At 46.8% G+C, this 18,722-nt stretch overlaps 1 protein-coding gene across 1 annotated transcript in view; it reads left to right on the top strand.

The window, feature by feature from the left end:
• The window catches only part of LOC126541755 (hemicentin-2-like), a 317,951-nt gene that overhangs the window by 160,683 nt on the left and 138,546 nt on the right, over positions 1–18,722 (top strand). The window contains exon 4 of the mRNA XM_050188683.3: positions 16,834–17,043. Coding sequence (XP_050044640.1) covers positions 16,834–17,043 — 210 coding nt within the window. The remainder of the gene's footprint in view (positions 1–16,833; positions 17,044–18,722) is intronic.

Below are 18,722 nucleotides of genomic sequence, written 5' to 3'. Positions count from 1 at the left end.
CCCACTACAATTTATATATATATATATATATAATCAACTGCCTAAATGAGTTGGTCGATTAGTGAACTGAGCACGTGCTGGTGGGCTAGTTGGTTATACATGATTACAAAGAAGGAGCGAAATAAAACAATAGACGAAGGAAGGAGACACGAGACAACCACGTAGGAGCACTAACAACTGAGTGTCTTATTTCTTGACATAGGAATATATAGCTGCTGTCAACGATCAAAACAACAAAAATAAACAGGGCGTCATCTGCATCGCACAAGGAAGCCACGATACAGAATAACTTCCAAGTGTCGCTCCCAAGATACGCCAGTTCCCTTGTCGAACGTAAAACTGAGGCTTCACTGATACAATCATCACCACGCTTCTTGATATCAAGCGCTGAGCTGATCTCAAGATTCTTGATCTCAAGCGAACAGAGCTGATGATCAACTGACAAGGGAGATATTGGAAGCGCTTCGGGTCTGCGTCCCGAAAACACCCTGGCCAATAGTACTCCTGCAAGAGACGGTCCTTAGTTTTCTTAACTCCTAGGTGTCCGGACCACGAACCCCCATGTGACAAGCGCAACAGATCCTGACGATAGCATTGAGGCACGATCAGCTGATCGAACTCCACTCCCCTGCGGTCTAGATACTTCCGGTACAGGACCCCACCTCTTTCCACAAAGCGAGCATTTTTCTTGGCGATACCTTCCTTGATAATGCAGCGTATGTTTTCTAGGCTGCCATCCTTCTTTTGCTCGGCTATCAAAGCCGACCGGCTGACTTTTAGCAACCTGTTAAGTCCGTCTGACGTAGGCGCGATGAGCAAATCTGGAGACAGCTCTTCTAACTTTCCCGTGTCGGGAATTTCTTCTCCAGTATCTGCTGCCTTTAACGCTACAGGCTCAATTTTATTCAGTTCGGGCGTGCTCTGAATACCAGCTTGCTGCGCCTCTGACCCTCTCTCATCGTTCAACAACGTCGGCCCCGCAACTACCGCCTTTGCAGCGAGCTCCCGAACCTTCGATCTGGTTAAGGCCTGAACGCTAGCCTCACCAAACAAAAGCCCCTTCTCGCGCAGGAGGTGATCGGACCTGTTCGAAAATAGGTACGGGTACTGGGGGGGGCAGCATAGATGACACTGCGGCCTCCGTCTCAAGTGCTCCGAAAGGTCCTTCAATAAGCACTTTTGCTACCGGCAGACACACGCTATGAGCTTCCACTGCTTGCTTGATCCATGCGCACTCGCCCGTGAACATATCGGGTTCTACGTAAGAGGGGTGAACTACATCCATTGTAGCTGCGGAATCGCGAAGCACTCGGCACTCTTTCCCGTTCACGAGGAGGTCTCGCATGTAAGGCTCGAGAAGCTTCATGTTCTCGTCAGTGCTGCATATAGACAAAAACACGACTTGTGTTTTTGTTTCTGGACACTGCGCCGAAAAGTGACCCGGCTTCTGGCATGTATAACAAACGCGCGCTTGCCTCGTCTCGAACCGCTTTCTGCGTTCGGCTTCGGTTGCCGCCGTCTCCTTACGTTCGGTCGGACTGCTTTCACTCGCATCCGAACTACGTGTGTCCCCCTTTGCTCTCATGGGCGTGAACTTTGGCCTCTCAAACTTGGAGCCAAATTCACCCTTTTGACCGTCCTTAGCTCCACGAGCCCGACGCGTCACAAACTCCTCGGCTAACTCAGCGGCTCTAGCCACCGTACTAACGTCTGGCCTATCCAAGACCCAGTACCGCACGTTCTCAGGTAACCGACTATAAAACTGTTCTAGCCCGAAACACTGCAGAACTTTCTCGTGGTCACCAAACGCTTTCTCTTCTTTGAGCCACTCCTGCATGTTTGACATAAGCCTGTAGGCAAACTCTGTATATGACTCACTTTTGCCTTTCTCATTTTCCCGAAACTTCCGACGGAACGCCTCCGCTGACAGCCGGTACTTTTTTAGCAGACTCGATTTCACTTTGTCGAAATCCTCTGCCTCCTCTCTCTCCAAGCGAGCGACTACGTCGGCCGCCTCGCCGGGTAGCAAAGTGAGCAAGCGCTGTGGCCACGTTTCCCGAGAGAACCCCTGCTTCTCGCACGTTCGCTCAAAGTTAACCAGGAACAAACCAATGTCCTCTCCAAGCTTAAACGGCCGCATCAGGTCAGTCATTTTGAACAATACTCGTTCTCCTGCACCGTGTGCCTGACTTCCAGTACGAGCGCGTTCCATCTCTATCTCGAGACGCTTCAATTCCAAAGCGTGTTCGCGCTCTTCTTTTTCTTTCTGCTCTATAAGTTCGCGCTCATGTCTTTTTGCCCGCTCCTCAATGGTCTCAAGGCAATCCGACAGCTCGTCATCTTCAGCTTCTAACTCAAGAATAGCCCTTAGCAGTTCTGGTTTTCTGAGTTTGTCTGAGACATCCAGACCCAACTCTTTTGCAAGCTCCAGTAATATCGGTTTGCGCAACGACTTCAAATCCATGGCTGCTCTGAATGCTGCTTTCTCTACTGCCTACTATTGTCTTGCCGCAAACTAACCCGGCAGCAACGACAACCACAATTACCAGCTCTGTTTCTAACACTAACAAAAGCCTGGCAAAACTCAGAAGAAGAAAGTCCCGCACTCACCAAACCTCGCAGCCAAGACTTCAGCGCAGTCGCTCCGCTGCAGGCAACCAGTCATCACACAGGGCTCGTTGCGCTGCTCCCGGATGGTCGTTGTGCTGCTCAGCATACATTCAACCGCATCTCTTCGCTGCTGGCCTCCGTTGTCGCGATCTCACCGCTGGCAACCAGATGTTGGAATCGCACCGCTGGCACGAGTTGTTGGGGTCTCGGTGCTGACGCCCGTTATTGCCAATGGGTCGCAAGCCCCAAGGGTAGCGTTGGCCTGGCGGCCTGGGGCACTGGAAGCATCCGAAGGTCCCGGCAAAGCAAGAGAAGACTGGTAACAGAACAACTTGTTTATTCTAACATAGCAAAAGAGCGGCCGGTCAGGTCGACCGGAGTGGAGAGACGGGAGAGCACGTAACTCAACAGTACAAATCGGAGCCTCTCTCCTGGCGTCCGGGGGCAGCTGCTCTTATACCCTCGGCGTCGCGGTCCAAAAGAGAAGGTCACGGGATGAAGGTCACGGGATGAAGGTCACGGGACGGCGGAGCATGACCCCACGACGGCGCGAACTGTCGAGCCGAGAGACCTGCTGAACCGAGTGTAGTGACGCATCGCCAACCTTCACTTGGGGAGCTCCGCTCCCCTGATGCCGCGCTTTGACAAGCGTGGGCACACACACACACACACACACACGAAGACACGTGGCACTGAAACACGCCTGGACACGCTTGGCGGGTAGGCGTTGCGGCGGCGTCGGACGGGCCAAAATGTCCGCCGCTTTGAACAAAGCCCCGGCGTCCGTTGCATCCGCGCCGGCATTACCGCGCGTTGTAGGCGAAACGTAACACCGCCAATTTTCCGTGAAACTGAAACTAGCTTTATATAGGCCGCTGGTGAGGGGTATCGTCGTAGACGACGGAAAGCTACCGTGTAGTGCATTTATAACACCTCGAAATGACGTTAAAATCTATTACGACCTGTCACGCGATGTCGCACATTCACCTCCTTGTTCATGTAAATAAATATAGTTTTTCTTGCTATTGAGCATTAGGAGACGGTGACTTAGTCTATGTACATGGAGACGCTGTTCGTGTCATCGGAACAGTGGCATTTGAACTAACAAAAAACTTTTGTTTTTCACGCTTTTTAACAAACCAGTCAGCATAATGAGAACCTGTTTGAATACCTACAATGTACCCCAGCTCGTTGAGAGCCTCAAGAGTACGTAGAACTTCGGCATGCTTCTAAAGGGTGCCTACACGTTATTCAGACCATCGAATTCCACATGCCGTCGTCCGATTGGAAACAAGCATATCAACACTTTAACTAAAACATGATACGAACTACTGAAAAGACGCTTCCGTCGCCGAGCTTTCTCATTTAAGTTGCCGAATTTCACCCTAAGTAGGGCGCGCTGCACGGGAACAGGGCGAAAGCTGTTGCGAAAACATAATTCGGAAGCCCTCACTCCCGTGGCTTTCGGTGCCGTGACATTTCGACGTCCTGGTTCAGCGAAAACAGCGTCTCCTCGCGAGGATTCTCCGAAGGAGTGCCACTCGAGACGCGCACAGACACAGTCGCGATATTGATCGCGAAATATTCAAACTTCGTGACAGGCAACGCTGACTCCACACGTTACAATTTGCCGAGACACCCATGGTCAAACACGCTGGTTACCATAGCAGCTGCAAGGAAACGACACATCCGAATAATGATCGGCCATGTACTATCGTGAGCAATATGAGCAGGAACACGCGAGCGCGTGGGAAATAGCTTCGAAACAGACGTGGGGCGATGCGTTGCGGCCGCTGTAGGAAACAAAGTGGAAAGGGCGCCGCGGTTCCGCCAACTGTCGGCACTCCCGCCTCACTAGCGTTACTGCGTAATGGCAGCTGATTGCGTGTCACCGGGCGCTAGCGATGATAAGGCGGTTATGTCATGCAGAGCGTGGACCGTGCTGTCTGTAGTTGAGCGCAAAATATCTCTAGCTCTCTTTTTATCATACTTGCGGAACGTATCGCAATGATACCGGCGTGATACTGTGGCGCCTGTAATAGCGCTCGCACGCAGGAAAAAGCAGGGTTGTTTTGTTATGCGAGTTTTTCTATGTCTCGGTTATTGTGAACAAAGAAAAGTTGTACGCAGCAGTGAATTTAAAGGTTTTATTAGACGTTTGCCTAATGGTAACAAAATTTTCATCCACACAAAAAGTATCCCAATACATCAGTGTTACAGCTTGACCTTTCCTTGCAGGCTTCATGCGTTAATAACGGGTCATGGCTCCGCCTGCTTGAATGACGGCCTCCATTCTTTTTGGCAGAGACACGTAGAGAGCCTCGATGAAGGCTTTGTCATCTTGAAGATGTTTCCACTCGCGCTTTATGGCTTCCCACAGTTCATCACTGGTCGTCGAGTCCAAGGAGAGTCTTGAAAGGTTAGCCTTCATACGTGCCCAAATATGTTCTATGATGTTCATGTCTGCACCCTTCGCACACCACTCCAAGCTCCTTACCCCTAGTTCGCCTAAAAGACGTGCCACGACCTTTGCTGTGTGAACGGGAGACAAGACAAGTCCTGCTGGAATAGATAATACCCATCCGGGTGTGGACCATTCAGCGCATAGGGGATCATCTCGTGCTCCAGCAATGTGCAATATGCAGAACTCGTAAATCTCCCAGGGATTCTTACAATGGGACTTAGGCCATCCCGCGAAATAGCCGCCCACACGTTTACTGACGTGCGTCCACTTGCGGCCACCTGCTTGACGTTCTGCGGAGAGAAGCGCGTATTCTTCATGCGCCACACTCTTCTCTGCTGGTCCCAGCGGCTTGAGAACGTAGATTCATCAGCGAAGATGACATATTTCCAATCCTCGACCTTCCAGCTGCGGTGATCGACAGCGAACTTTAGGCGAGCAGTCTTGTTGGCAACTGTGAGAAGGGGCTTCTGATCAGCGATACGACTACGGAGGGCGGCTTCCCTTAGCCTTCGCCGCACCGTGCTGTCGCTTACATGTTCCAGGGCAAGAGTACTGCGCACCTCCTTCGCATTTAGAGATGGCTTCTCGTTGACTGCAGCAACAATTTGTAGGTCTTGATCCGCCGACGTGGCGCGAGGTCGCCTCTCGTGCGGCGCATCCTTAATGCGTCCTTCATCTCGGTACGCCTGCACTATCCTGTTGACTGTGTTCAACCGGCAGCCCGTCAAGGCAGCAATGTTTCGCTGCGAGTAAGCTTTCTTCCACAACTCAACGACTTCTTCCCGCTTATTCAACGGCACTCGAGACATCGCAGGACGCTGAAACGCACTTCTAACCGCGGGCAGTCGTGGTCTCCCTTATAAGCATTTGCCACGAAAAAGAAATTAAAGATGCGCGTCGGCCGTGACGTAGCGTTTTTACTTCTTTTCTTGTTCATCAAAGATTCGAACGTTTCCATGAAAGGTGCGACTGGCCTTACGATAGACCTTTTAAGAAGTCGGCTAGAAAATATTCCCTGTCGCATGCTTGCAAATATCTAAGAATCGGGTCTGACCGCTCCACATACGCACACTCAGACAAAGAAAAAAGGAACAAAAAAGGTTAACAGCGGTATTTTGCGCTGAACTACAGACAGCGCGGTCCACGCTCTGCATGCCATAACCGCCTTATCATCGCTAGCGCCCGGTGACATGCAATCCGGTGCCGTTACGCAGCAACGCTAGTGAGGCGGGAGTGCCGACAGTTGGCGGAACCGCGGCGCCCTTTCCACTTTGTTTCCTACAGCGGCCGCAACGCATCGCCCCACGTCGGTTTCAAGGCTATTTCCCACGCGCTCGCGTGTTCCTGCTCATATTGCTCACGATAGTACGGCCCTCGCACTTAGCTGTCAAATGCAGGAAGTAAGCAAAAGCGATTTTCTTCTGTACAAACAGTACTTAAAAAAAGCAAGGTTTCGGCATGCTTGTTCATTTCGTTCCTTGCTTTCTTTTTTATGGAAATAAAAATAAAATAAACACGCGTAGTCTCCCTTTAATAACTGTGACGGCTACTTTTTTTCGCTTTTCGGGTAGCAGTAACAGCTACATATATATATATATATATATCACGTACACGTGACCCCTACGGCAGAAAGGATGTTCCACATCCGCCGCCTAGGTTTATGAGTGGTGAACCTGTCTAACACTCCTAGGATTAGTTCTAGTAGTAAAACACGAATACCCCAGAAAGTAGGTGGTGAAACGGCGCGGTAGCTCAACTGGCAAGAGAATCGCAAGTGTAATGCGAAGATGTGGTTTCGAATCCCACCTGCGGCCAGTTGTTTTTTTTTTCATCTACTTGCACTTCTATTGACTTGCAATTTCTTTAATTCATATAATAAGTAAAAATAATTTCCCTTATGTTGTCCTTGGTGTAATTGTTTGTTGGCTTCTTATGATATGGCTAATACAAATCAGGCCCTTCGTTTATTTTTGTTCTCGTTCATATATATATATATATATATGTTGTACTTGAGAAGAACGAGCCGCAGGCACTACTTCGAGAAAGACGACGACAACGAGCGGCTGGAAGCCTTGCGCCTTTGTTGCCGAATCCCTGTGTCCTCTCGCAGCGGTGCTCTGCTATCTGGGCGTTTCATCAATTGAACTATAACGCCTCTTAACAACATATATATATATATATATATATATATATATATATATATATATATATATATATATATATATATATACATACATATATATAGAAACAACGTCTTAGGCCAGCAATGCACAACACAGTCCGAAACACACACAAGCAATATAGATAGCTATAAAAGGCGAAGGCTATTCGTACCAAACTGAGTTGCCACACAGAAGCGTATGCAGAGTCGAAAACACGCACACGAGGCCGCAATGCCGTCTGCGACGAGGAAGTGAACGGATGAGGAATATAACACTGATGAAATAATGCAGGCACAGAGATGTGATGGACAAAAGGGAGCTGGAGCAGAGCATACAGAAGAATTTCCTTTGTTTGACCGCGTGCTTGCTTCTTTATTTTCTTGTTTTTCTGTTTGTTCTTTCGCGTGTTTGATTGCTTACTTTCCTATTTGAGAGGAAGTATTGTCCTGCAAAATAAAGCACCGAAATGTTTTCTATGCTGCTTGACTCAAACGACGTAGCACGTTCCTTTTTATTTTTTCTCGAGCAAGACGCTGCAAATCCCTCTAGTCGGCGCTGACGCGCTAGAGAAGTGGAGAACACATTTTCGCACAGACGACTGTTGTTGGCAACGCAAGTCACGTTGTCATGCGACGCTGAATCAATGCCGTGCAATGTGTGTTACAGTTAGGACACAGCTAGTCATGTGCGGCCGCGGGTTTGTAGGTTTGTTTGCGAGGGGAGGTAAAATCACAGAACCGTATATATATACATATATGTATATGTATAAACGCCTGCTCAATTCATGGCATCCGTGTTTCATTGCACAAAAATGTCGCAGTTTACAGCGGTCTTGTTTTTCTGCAAAGAAGACGTCCTCGAAAACAGTACAGGTGGTGCGAACAGAAAAGAAAATGACAAAAAAGGGAAAACAAATAAAAAAGTAGGGAAGCAGCTGCACTATACTGACCCTCTTATTCGTATTGCCAAACGCATGCCGCCTAAACCAATTTATCAGGACACGGTAAGTGAAAGAGATCCTGCATCGATTCCCTGAAATGCACAACTGGCACGAGAAATATCGCACGATAGCAATAAATTGCGTTCTGCGGTCTACTACTATTCTCGGTAAGTTTGTAAACACCATGCGTTGCGGTCTGTTTCTTTCTTATTTATTTGTTGCGCTCTTGCTTTTTTGTGCCTCAAGCGCATCGATAGGCGAGGAGCAGTGAATAAGGAAATAAGTAAAACAATATTTTTTTAATCAATGAGAGGCTCTGATAACCTATAAGAAAGCCGTAAGAAGCAATTATTCTAAATATGACGCGGTGAAGCACTTTTGGTGACGTAGCTGCTGCCTCAAAGTAATGAATGAATGCAAAAATTCATTACTGAGCGAAGGAATGAGCGTTTATTAAAATCAGATGACCTGTGTTGCTGCGCATACCAGAAAAGAATATCGTAAAATGATGAAATCTGTGTCGAACGAACGAAGTACGGAAGGAACGAAGAAAGTAACGTAAGTTCATTGAAAGCATTAGGTACTTCGGTTAAAGTTTGACGAAAGTAGACCGTAAAAACAGCACATATTTAGGTAAGTGCTACTTTTTCTCAGCCCTAGATGGGGTAAATACACCCGACCAAATAATAATAAAAATGTGGGCAACAGCAGGAATGTCAACTTCCCACCATCTCTCTAGTTCCATGTGCTGAAGAATATTTAGGCACTGCATTTCTTTCACGCCGGCTATCAAAACGCCATATGAATTTCTCTCGCCTTTTTCCTTCTGTACTGCTCGTTCTTACTTCAAGACTTCCTATGTCCCTACGTCTACACCTGCAGAGCTTGCGACTCTCTGTGGTGCACTGCATATGATAAGCGCACAGAGTCCCGGAAAAATGCAGTCTTCTGCGATTCAAAGCCGGCGTTACAAGTCGTTCCCGCGACATGAAACTCACGACCAACTTACGTGCGAAATCGCGCAACTTAACCACCACTTGAAACAAGAAGGTCGTGGTACTTCGTTTCAATTAATGCCCGGCCGGTGTGGTATCACTGGAAATGTTGACGCAGACAAGGCTACTCGGGCATCGGGCGAACAAGACCGCTGCACCCCGATTCCACTCTCCAGGACAGAAACTACGAGCCAGTTTCGCCTGCTGGCCCGCACACTCACGTTAGCCGAATGGAATAACGGACTTATAAGGCGCACCAGACTGCAGAGGCTAAACGCTTCGCTCCAACTCGAGCCTCCGCCCTGACTGCACCGACGCGAAGCTTATCTTCTGTGTCGATTGTGGTAGGTGTCGCCTTTACGAAAGCTTATCTTCAGCACGTGATTTATTGTGGCGCTAAACACGAGCACTTTGTTTGTCCTCCTTTCGCTAACCCTTCGTTATTTTTACTGTCATTTTCTTCCTGCAATTCAGTGTTTCCCTGCGCAAAAATCATGCGGCAAACTCGGACCAACTTGCCCAAATCGCTGTTATTATTCAACGCTAATGGGAATAGCTGACAGTCCTGCATGTGGTAACTGCAACTGCGAAGAGAAAATTGACCACCTTGTGTGTTACTGCCCCAATTTGAAGTAGAAAGCCAATAACGGAAAATAACGTGCCCTTTGAAAATAGAGTACAGTTTTTTCTTCAATTTATTGGTCATCCACCCAGAGAGAGAAAAAAAAATTCACAGGGTCTCTTATGTTATCCCTAAGATGATTTGAAGGCGAATGCTCAAGTGCCGATGCACTAAGGACGGACACATGACGTACACATCCCCCTTAATTCGCCTAGTGTACTTCGAGTAGTCATTCCTTCTAATACCAAAGGTCGAGGGTTCGACTCCCACCCATGGTTGTAGCTTCGAGTGCCTTAATTATCTTAACTGTGCCTTAAGTAAGTTCGCCTCCATTAACACGAAAGGCCGAGGGTTCGACCCCCACCGAAGGGCGTTGGTTCGAGAGCCTTAATTACCTATATCTTCATTACCGGCACCTATTAACTTCGCCTTAATTCAATGAAACTTGGTGCTGGGATAGTTGGTGATGCCTTTCCTCGTCGTCGTGTCGTCTTTTCACCGCGTGTCCGTCCTTTTTAGCGCTACCATCAGTTTTAAAGTTTGCCTTAATTATCATCAAAAGTGGTGGGCCCAACTCCCACCAAAGACCGAGGATTCGACTCCTACCAAAGGTCGTGGGTTTGAGTGCCTTAACTATATCTTAATTAACTGTACCCGAATTAACGTCGCCTTCATTAATAACAAAGGTCATGGGTTCCACTCCCACCAAAAGCTGGGGGTTTGAGTGCCTTAATTACCTCTCTATAAGTTAACTTCGCATTCATTAACACCAAAGATCATGGGCTCGACTTCCATTAGGAATCGAAACGGCGCTCTTTGTGTTGTTACCATCCGCTAGCGTGGTCAGCGACCTTCGAGCCTCCCCTGCCTTCCTGCGACGAATCAGCTTTGTGAAGCTCACAATGCGCCCCACCAGCATTGCCCAGACAGCGGCGAGGCCTGACATAGACTGCAAGGGGTCAACAAAGTGACATTGACCACCGAGTTCCTGTGGACGCGGTAACGAGACTTCGCAGGTCGCAGCAAGCTGACCGTCACGCAGAGCCCACTAATTGATGTGAGGGGCCAACGTCTTCCGTGGGAAAGGCGTCGCCATCAGGCTCTAGATTGCCACGTGGTTGTGTCATATGCGTGAGATTGCACAGTACTGGAGGTGCAGTCCAGAAGAACGGTGCGACGTCATGGAGGTATTTTGCGAACGATTCGACGATTATGACTGGCCGAGACGCAGTCATCAGATTCCCTAGTCTGCTCACCTAGGAAAGTGAACTTCACTGAAAGCGGACACCTTCGATGCAATGAGCGTGTGCTGACGTGTACTGACGTGCTTCCCCCAAAAGATGTAGTCTGCCATGAAACGTAGTTCAGGCTACGAGAACGACGTACTGCGCCCCGTGCTCCGGCCACTACAGAGAGAGAGATGCAAATGAGAGAAAGGCAGGGACGTTAACCGGAATTAACACCTCCGGTTTGCTACCCTGCACTAGGGGAAGGGAGAGGGGAAGTAAAGACGGAAAGAAGAGCGTGACAAAAATAAAAGCGTGAGAAAAAATATACATATATATACTCCTTGTTCTGTATAAAAGTTGCCCTCCCCTAAGTAAATAAGACGAGACGAGAACTAGGAGTCGGATTCCTGATTAATAAGGATATAGCTGGTAACATACAGGAATTCTATAGCATTAACGAGAGGGTGGCAGGTCTTGTGGTGAAACTTAATAAGAGATACAAATTGAAGGTCGTACAGGTCTACTCCCCTACATCCAGTAATGATGACCAGGAAGTCGAAAGCTTCTATGAAGACGTGGAATCGGCGATGGGTAAAGTCAAAACAAGATACACTGTGCTGATGGGCGACTTCAATGCCACAGTAGGCAAGAAGCAGGCTGGAGACAAGACAGTGGGGGAATATGGCATAGGCTCTAGGAATAGCAGGGGAGAGTTATTAGTAGTGTTTGCAGAACAGAATAATATGCGGATAAGGAATGTCTTCTTCCGCAAGCGGTATAGCCGAAAGTGGACGTGGAGGAAATGAAATAGACCTTTTACTGTGCGCTAACCCTGGCATCATACAAGATGTGGACGTGCTCGGCAAGGTGCGCTGCGGTGACCATAGGATGGTAAGAACTCGAATTAGCCTAGACTTGAGGAGGGAACGGAAGAAACTGGTACATAAGAAGCCGATCAATGAGTTAACGGTAAGAGGGAAAATAGAGGAATTCCGGATCAAGCTGCAGAACAGGTATTCGGCTTTAACTCAGGAAGAGGACCTTAGTGTTGGAGATATGAACCATAATCTTATGGACATCATTGAGGTGTGTGCAATAGAAGTCGGCGGTAACTCCGTTAGACAGGATGCCAGTAAGCTATCGCAGGAGACGAAAGATCTGATCAAGAAACGCCAATGTATGAAAGCATCTAACCCTACAGCTAGAATAGAAGTGGCAGAACTTTCCAAGTTAATCGACAATAAGGAAGTAAAATATGGATAGAATGGAACGTGCTCTCAGGAATGGAGGAAGTCTAAAAACAGTGAAGAAGAAACTAGGAATAGGCAAGAATAAGATGTATGCTTTAAGAGACAAAGCCGGCAATATCATTACTGATATGGATGAGATAGTCCAAGTGGCTGAGTAGTTCTATAGAGATTTATACAGTACCAGTGGCGCCCACGACGATAACGGAAGAGAGAATAATCTAAATGAACTTGAAATCCCGCAAGTAACGCCGGAAGAAGTAAAGAAAGCCTTAGGAGCTATGCAAAGGGGGAAGGCATCTGGGGAGGATCAGGTAACAGCAGATTTGTTGAAGGATGGTGGGGAGATTGTTCTAGAAAAACTGCCCACCTTGTATACGCAATGCCTCATGACTTCGAGCGTACCAGAATCTTGGAAGAACGCTAACGTAATCCTAATCCATAAGAAAGGAGACGCCAAAGACTTGAAAGGTTACAGACCGAACAGCTTACTGTCCGTTGCCTACAAAGTATTTACTAAGGTAATCGCAAATAGAATCAGAAACACCTTAGACTTTTGTCAACCAAAGGACCAGGCAGGATTCCGTAAAGGCTACTCAACAATAGACCATATTCACACTATCAATCAGGTGATAGAGAAATGTGCGGAATATAACCAACCCTTATATATAGCTTTCGTTGATTACGAGAAAGCGTTTGATTCAGTCGAAACCTCAGCAGTCATGGAGGCATTACGGAATCAGGGTGTAGACGAGCCGTATGTAAAAATACTGAAAGATATCTATAGCGGCTCCACAGCCACCGTAGTCCTCCATAAAGAAAGCAACAAAATCCCGATAAAGAAAGGCGTCAGGCAGGGAGATACGATCTCTCCAATGCTGTTCACAGCGTGTTTAAAGGAGATATTCAGAGACCTGGATTGAGAAGAATTGGGGATAAGAGTTAATGGAATATACCTTAGTAACTTGCGATTCGCTGATGATATTGCCTTGGTTAGTAACTCAGGGGACCAATTGCAATGCAGGCTCACTGACCTGGAGATGCAAAGCAGAGGGTAGGTCTAAATATTATTCTGCAGAAAACTAAAGTAATGTTTAACAGTCTCGGAAGAGAACAGCAGTTTACGATAGGTAGCGAGGCACTGGAAGTGGTAAGGGAATACATCTACTTAGGACAGGTAGTGACCACGGATCCGGATCATGAGACTGAAATAAGCAGAAGAATAAGAATGGGCTGGGGCGCGTTTGGCAGGCATTCTCAGATCATGAACAGCAGTTTGTCATTATCCATCAAGAGAAAAGTGCATAACAGCTGTGTCTTACCAGTACTCACGTACGGCACAGAAACCTGGAGGCTTACGAAAAGGGTTGTACTCAGATTGAGGACGACGCAGCGAGCTATGGAAAGAAGAATGATGGGTGTAACTTTAAGGGATAAGAAAGGAGCACATTGGGTGAGGGAACAAACGCGAGTTTATGACATCTTAGTTGAAATCAAGAAAAAGAAATGGGCATGGGAAGGAAATTTAATGAGGAGGCAAGATAACCGATGGTCATTAATGGTTACGGACTGGATTCCAAGGGAAGGGAAGCGTAGCAGGGGGCTGCAGAATGTTAGGTGGGTGGTTGAGATTAAGAAGTTTGCAGGGACAACATGGCCACAATTAGTACATGACCGGACTAGTTGTAGAAGTAAGGGAGAGGCATTTGCCCTGCAGTGGGCGTAACCATGATGATGATGATTATGATGATGTAAATAAACCCCTTGTTCAATTTCTCGGAACTCTCGACCTCGCACTCATCACGGAAGAAGCCACCCTCGTCAAGAAGGCTCGGACGATGGCGTGGGCCCGCTTGGCCTCCGTGTGATGCCCGGTAGCGTAGTTACCCGTTACGCGACGCACCGGCGGCGTAGGATAGAGAGTGCGACCCTCGATGTGACGCCCGGCTCTGAGGTCACGAACCCCGAATGCAGTGAGCCTTCTGCAGCTGTGATATGCGAGACCATGGTCCGAAGATCTTGTCCAACGAGAAAGGTCTAGAGCAGCATATTGAACTGCTCGCCTGAAGAAGTATGAATAGGTGGCTGTATTAATCGAGAGCTCGACGAAAGCCCATCTGCTCGGCATGAAACATCACAAAGAAATACATGTATACACCAACCAAGTAAAACTGAAAAAAAAAGGCCCGTTGTGAACAAGGCTTCCGTAGGAAACCAAAACGTCTTGTTTTTAGTTTACTTAGTTGGTGTACGTCTTTTTTTTTTTTTTGTCAGGTTGCTGTATTGATAATGGTATTTCATGTATTCATTCTTCTGGGACACAGTGTATCGTGTGTTTGAACCACGATGTTTAGGATTCCACAGCGTGAGCGATGGAAAACCTTCACAATATGATAAAATATTAACTACTTTTCGTCACTGTACCGTCTTTATTTAGCGAAGTAGTTCCTAAAAACAGTGCAACAGAGGCGGACACTTCACTCTTTTTGTCCGACACTATATTCGCACAATAAAACGTTCTATATTGCGCGAATCAGCGATTAACAATATTGTGTACTCATATTCACAAATATTTTTTCATCAAATGATATATCACGCATGTTGGCATTGTGGAATTAAAAGCGTTCGGGGCCGAGGCATGTTCATTTAGTTGGCACTCACCATATTGTCACAGCTTTAAAGAAACTCCCCCACAAAGCCATCGGCGAAATGCACCGGTGTGCTGCCCACTTTTGTCGCGCTCGGTGTATGGAAGGCTTTCTGGGAAAGTGGTGAATGGAATTCCGGTGCATTTCGCAGCAAAATTTCTGACTGGTGCTTTTGCACTGTCGGTAGTCCCGGTATTAATATATAGTTGATGGACATGCCTTGAGGACTGGCTGGCTTCAATTCCGCAATCTCATAGTGGGTTCTAAGTTAATTATTACAAAATAAAAAAATAGCATATTCATCCCCTGTTCAGCATGGGATCTCCCGCACATCTGAAGAAGCTCTACGTTTTCGTATGCGTCCTAACTTTAGTGTAGGTGTGTGCCTGGACTTTTTGTTGACTTTAGAGCATTTACGCGACAGGACTTTGTATTTCTGTGTTTCATGTGACAGGACTTTAAGGCTCAATGTTCGACTTATATGAGTTGACTTTCAGTTTCAGTGTAGTTTTATGTGATTTATTTTTAATCTCTATGGCCTTTATTATTTGCGCGTATATATCTGAAAAGGCATAATCGGCCCCAATTAAAGGCGCCAACATTTTTTAAACATCATATAATAATAAAGAAACTCATTTTCTTGTAAAGTACATAGGTATAGGTCATCAGGTTGTTTTGTAATATGTTATCATATTGATGTTTTATAGCGCAGATGATGTATCAGTGAAGACATAATCACGTTTCACCTAATGCTCTGTTTTCTACGGATGATCTTAGCTAAAAAGCTGAGAAGCTTTCTCTGCTCTCTCTTCAAAAATTGAGTAAAATTTTTGCTAAATACATTGGTATATCTTGTGCACAGCTGAACTTGAACATTGTTTAAGGATATTCCTACGTCGTTGTTCTTTTCGGTGTTGCGCGAAAATGATTGACTCGAGGAGTCTAACGCCGCGACGGAGTCAATTGGTTATGAAAGATGTCTTAGATTTATTGACCACGCGGACTTCTTTAAAGCGCATCTAAACGTAACTATGGTAAATTAGCGCTATATATATATATATATATATATATATATATATATATATATATATATATATATATATATATATATATATATATATATATATATATATATAGAGAGAGAGAGAGAGAGAGAGAGAGGAGGAAGAAAATGTAGGGTTATTAACCAGACTTCGTCCAGTTTGGTACCCTATACACGGGGAGATGGGGACGGGGGGTGAAAAAAAAAAGAGACAAACACAAACCGACACAGACAACTTCAGAATGACTGGCTGTTGGGGCAGTTGGTCTAGCACTCTAACACTGGTAACTAAGTTACTATAGCCAGAACGCAAAACCAACTAGCCCAACATTCAGTCCTATAATCTGATCTATCCCACAGCGCGACAAGGAATCGAACTCAAGACCTCGTGCTCAGCGCCATAACGCCACAGTCACTGAGCCAGTGCAGCAGATTAACTTGCGATTTCGTTACGCGCTCGCGTACGCTGAACGCCCACACAAACAGCACCTCGAGTATTTTTTTTTGTGCTAGATATCTCCACATTTGGTGAAGTCCGCCTATAACGCTATAAATAAATACGTGACTGTTGGTGGGACCGAACCTCTGTCTTCCTGCGCAGCAGCCCAAAGCTCTAACATAAGGCCCCGATCGCACGCATGTTTCTCTCGTGCCAAAAGTCTTTGAAACCTCTGGCGCGTGCGTCAAGTTCGAGTGTCTCGCATTGATTCCTTCACGATAGCTAGTGCTCTGAGACGCCGTGTTAAAGTGCACTGCCTTCGGGACCGGCTCAACTTTTTAGGCCAGACGGTGATTCCTCCAACGTTGCTGTGGTAAACCTATACTGCTCTTGCGTGAAAAAAAAGAAGAAAAAACGGTGTTGTCTCCTGTGCAGGCGTGCCAGTACCCACGGTGACTTGGCGTCGTGACGGTGCCGAGCTGATGCGTGAGACGGACCCCGGCTCACGCGACCTCGACGGCGTGGTACGCAGCTCCATCGTCATCGACACCTTGACGCGCGATGACCTACTCATGGAGCTGAGCTGCGAGACCAGCAACATCATTGGCGGACCCTTCGAGGCGTCCGTGCTCGTCGACCTGACGCGTGGGTATCTCTTTCGTTGCACGGTAAAGCTGACTACCAAATAGGAAAGGGAGTGTCTTCCATCTTCGTCCGTCCGTCTGCGCGCATAACTTGCACAACTGTGTCGTACAATGTGCAGAACGATGCATAGTAATTCATGTGCATTTAAAATTTTTGTTTATATGTCCCCATGACCTGTTCACTCCTGTATATTTCTTGCACTCCTATAGCTATTTTCTTCGTTATCAGCGGACTTCTTTCACTAGTGTTTTGTTATCTCGCGACAGTTTTGTTTCGGCCATGTCTTGTAATATTACTAATTTTTTTCTCGTTTTCTGAGCACTATTTTGGTATAGCTGGTACTTTCCTTTGCCAAACTTCCCATATTTTGTACTCAACAAGGAAGAAGATGAAGTACGTTGGGTTGAAGCTGAAGAAGAGTGAGCAGACAGTTGCGCTATAGCTAAAGGAGGCAGACGAGGTTCTTTGTGACGGAAAAGCGCGCAGGACATAAAGCCATTGTCGACCGTCCTGACCCAGTGCAAGTTCCTGCCACTCTAGAGGGAGTCGCTCGCGGCGAGGGGGGAGGGGAGGAGGTGCATAAAATGCGACAGATTGAATTACGGAGCCCTGCGCAACCTTGTTTCTATTTGCTATTGCGATAACTTACTTCAGTGCAATGAAGAAACGGTAAGAGTCTGGCTTACCCCCTTCCGAAAGAATGCCTCTCCACATCGCATAACACGGAGCTCTTTCGGTGTATGCGTCCGCAAAAAAAGTTTGGCGTTAGCATTCAGCAGGCCTTATAGCGGCATCCCTCTAACGCTGGATCGATGGAGTGCTCAAATTCTGTACCCTAGTTCAAGATGGTCAAGAAAAGAGCAACGGCACTAGAAACTAAATTCTAAATCTAAATTTCAATGTGTACGGCGAAATACGGAGATCGACCACTCCCAGGGGCGATGCCGCGTAAGTATAGTATACGATTCGCCTCAATTGTTCCTGCAAATTTATTGCATAAGATATGCGACCCGTATGATGTTTAAACAGCTGGGGTAGAATTCGCAATGCTTTTCGTTCTTAAGTACGCTTTGCCAAGGTACTGCGGCCTTCGTTAATATATCGGGATTGGCAGAAATTTTCTCTGGCAAACAATGCGAGCTTAAGACTTTTTTTTTTGTGAATACGAACCCTGTCTGTTTACAAGGGATTCCTCTGTATACATTCATCATGAATTTGATCTTCTAGGAGAGCGTGCGCGAGTTCGATTGAACTTGGTTCCCCTAATAATCGATGACTTTGTACGCCCGTGTTCGCACTATTGCTGGGCTGCGGGGCTTGAATTCATAACATTTATTTTGTAAGTTCCATCCGCTATTTACCATCGCCATCGTGGTTGTTTCGCCATGGCGTCGATATTTATCATGATTGCCAGGTGCCCCAAAGTGGTAATATTGAACCTTCTTCCGTGACAAGTGTTGTGTACTCGGACGCTGGTCTTCTGCATGTTCATAAGTATTGAAATTCTAGGTATGAACAATCTGCGCATATAAACTCTCATCAAAATGACTGACCAGACTAGCGATTCCGTCTGCTAATCCAGGGTGCTGTTGTTCGCGGCGATGAAATTCAACGCCAGCGGCTATAGCCTGCAGTGCCTGTCTAGACAGAGTAATTAATTGGAGCCGACCAACGTCATA

Source organism: Dermacentor andersoni, chromosome 2 (assembly GCF_023375885.2).
Source record: "Dermacentor andersoni chromosome 2, qqDerAnde1_hic_scaffold, whole genome shotgun sequence".
Lineage (NCBI taxonomy): Eukaryota > Metazoa > Arthropoda > Arachnida > Ixodida > Ixodidae > Dermacentor > Dermacentor andersoni.
Note: the sequence above shows the minus strand (reverse complement) of the source record. Positions and strands in the feature narration are given on the sequence as shown.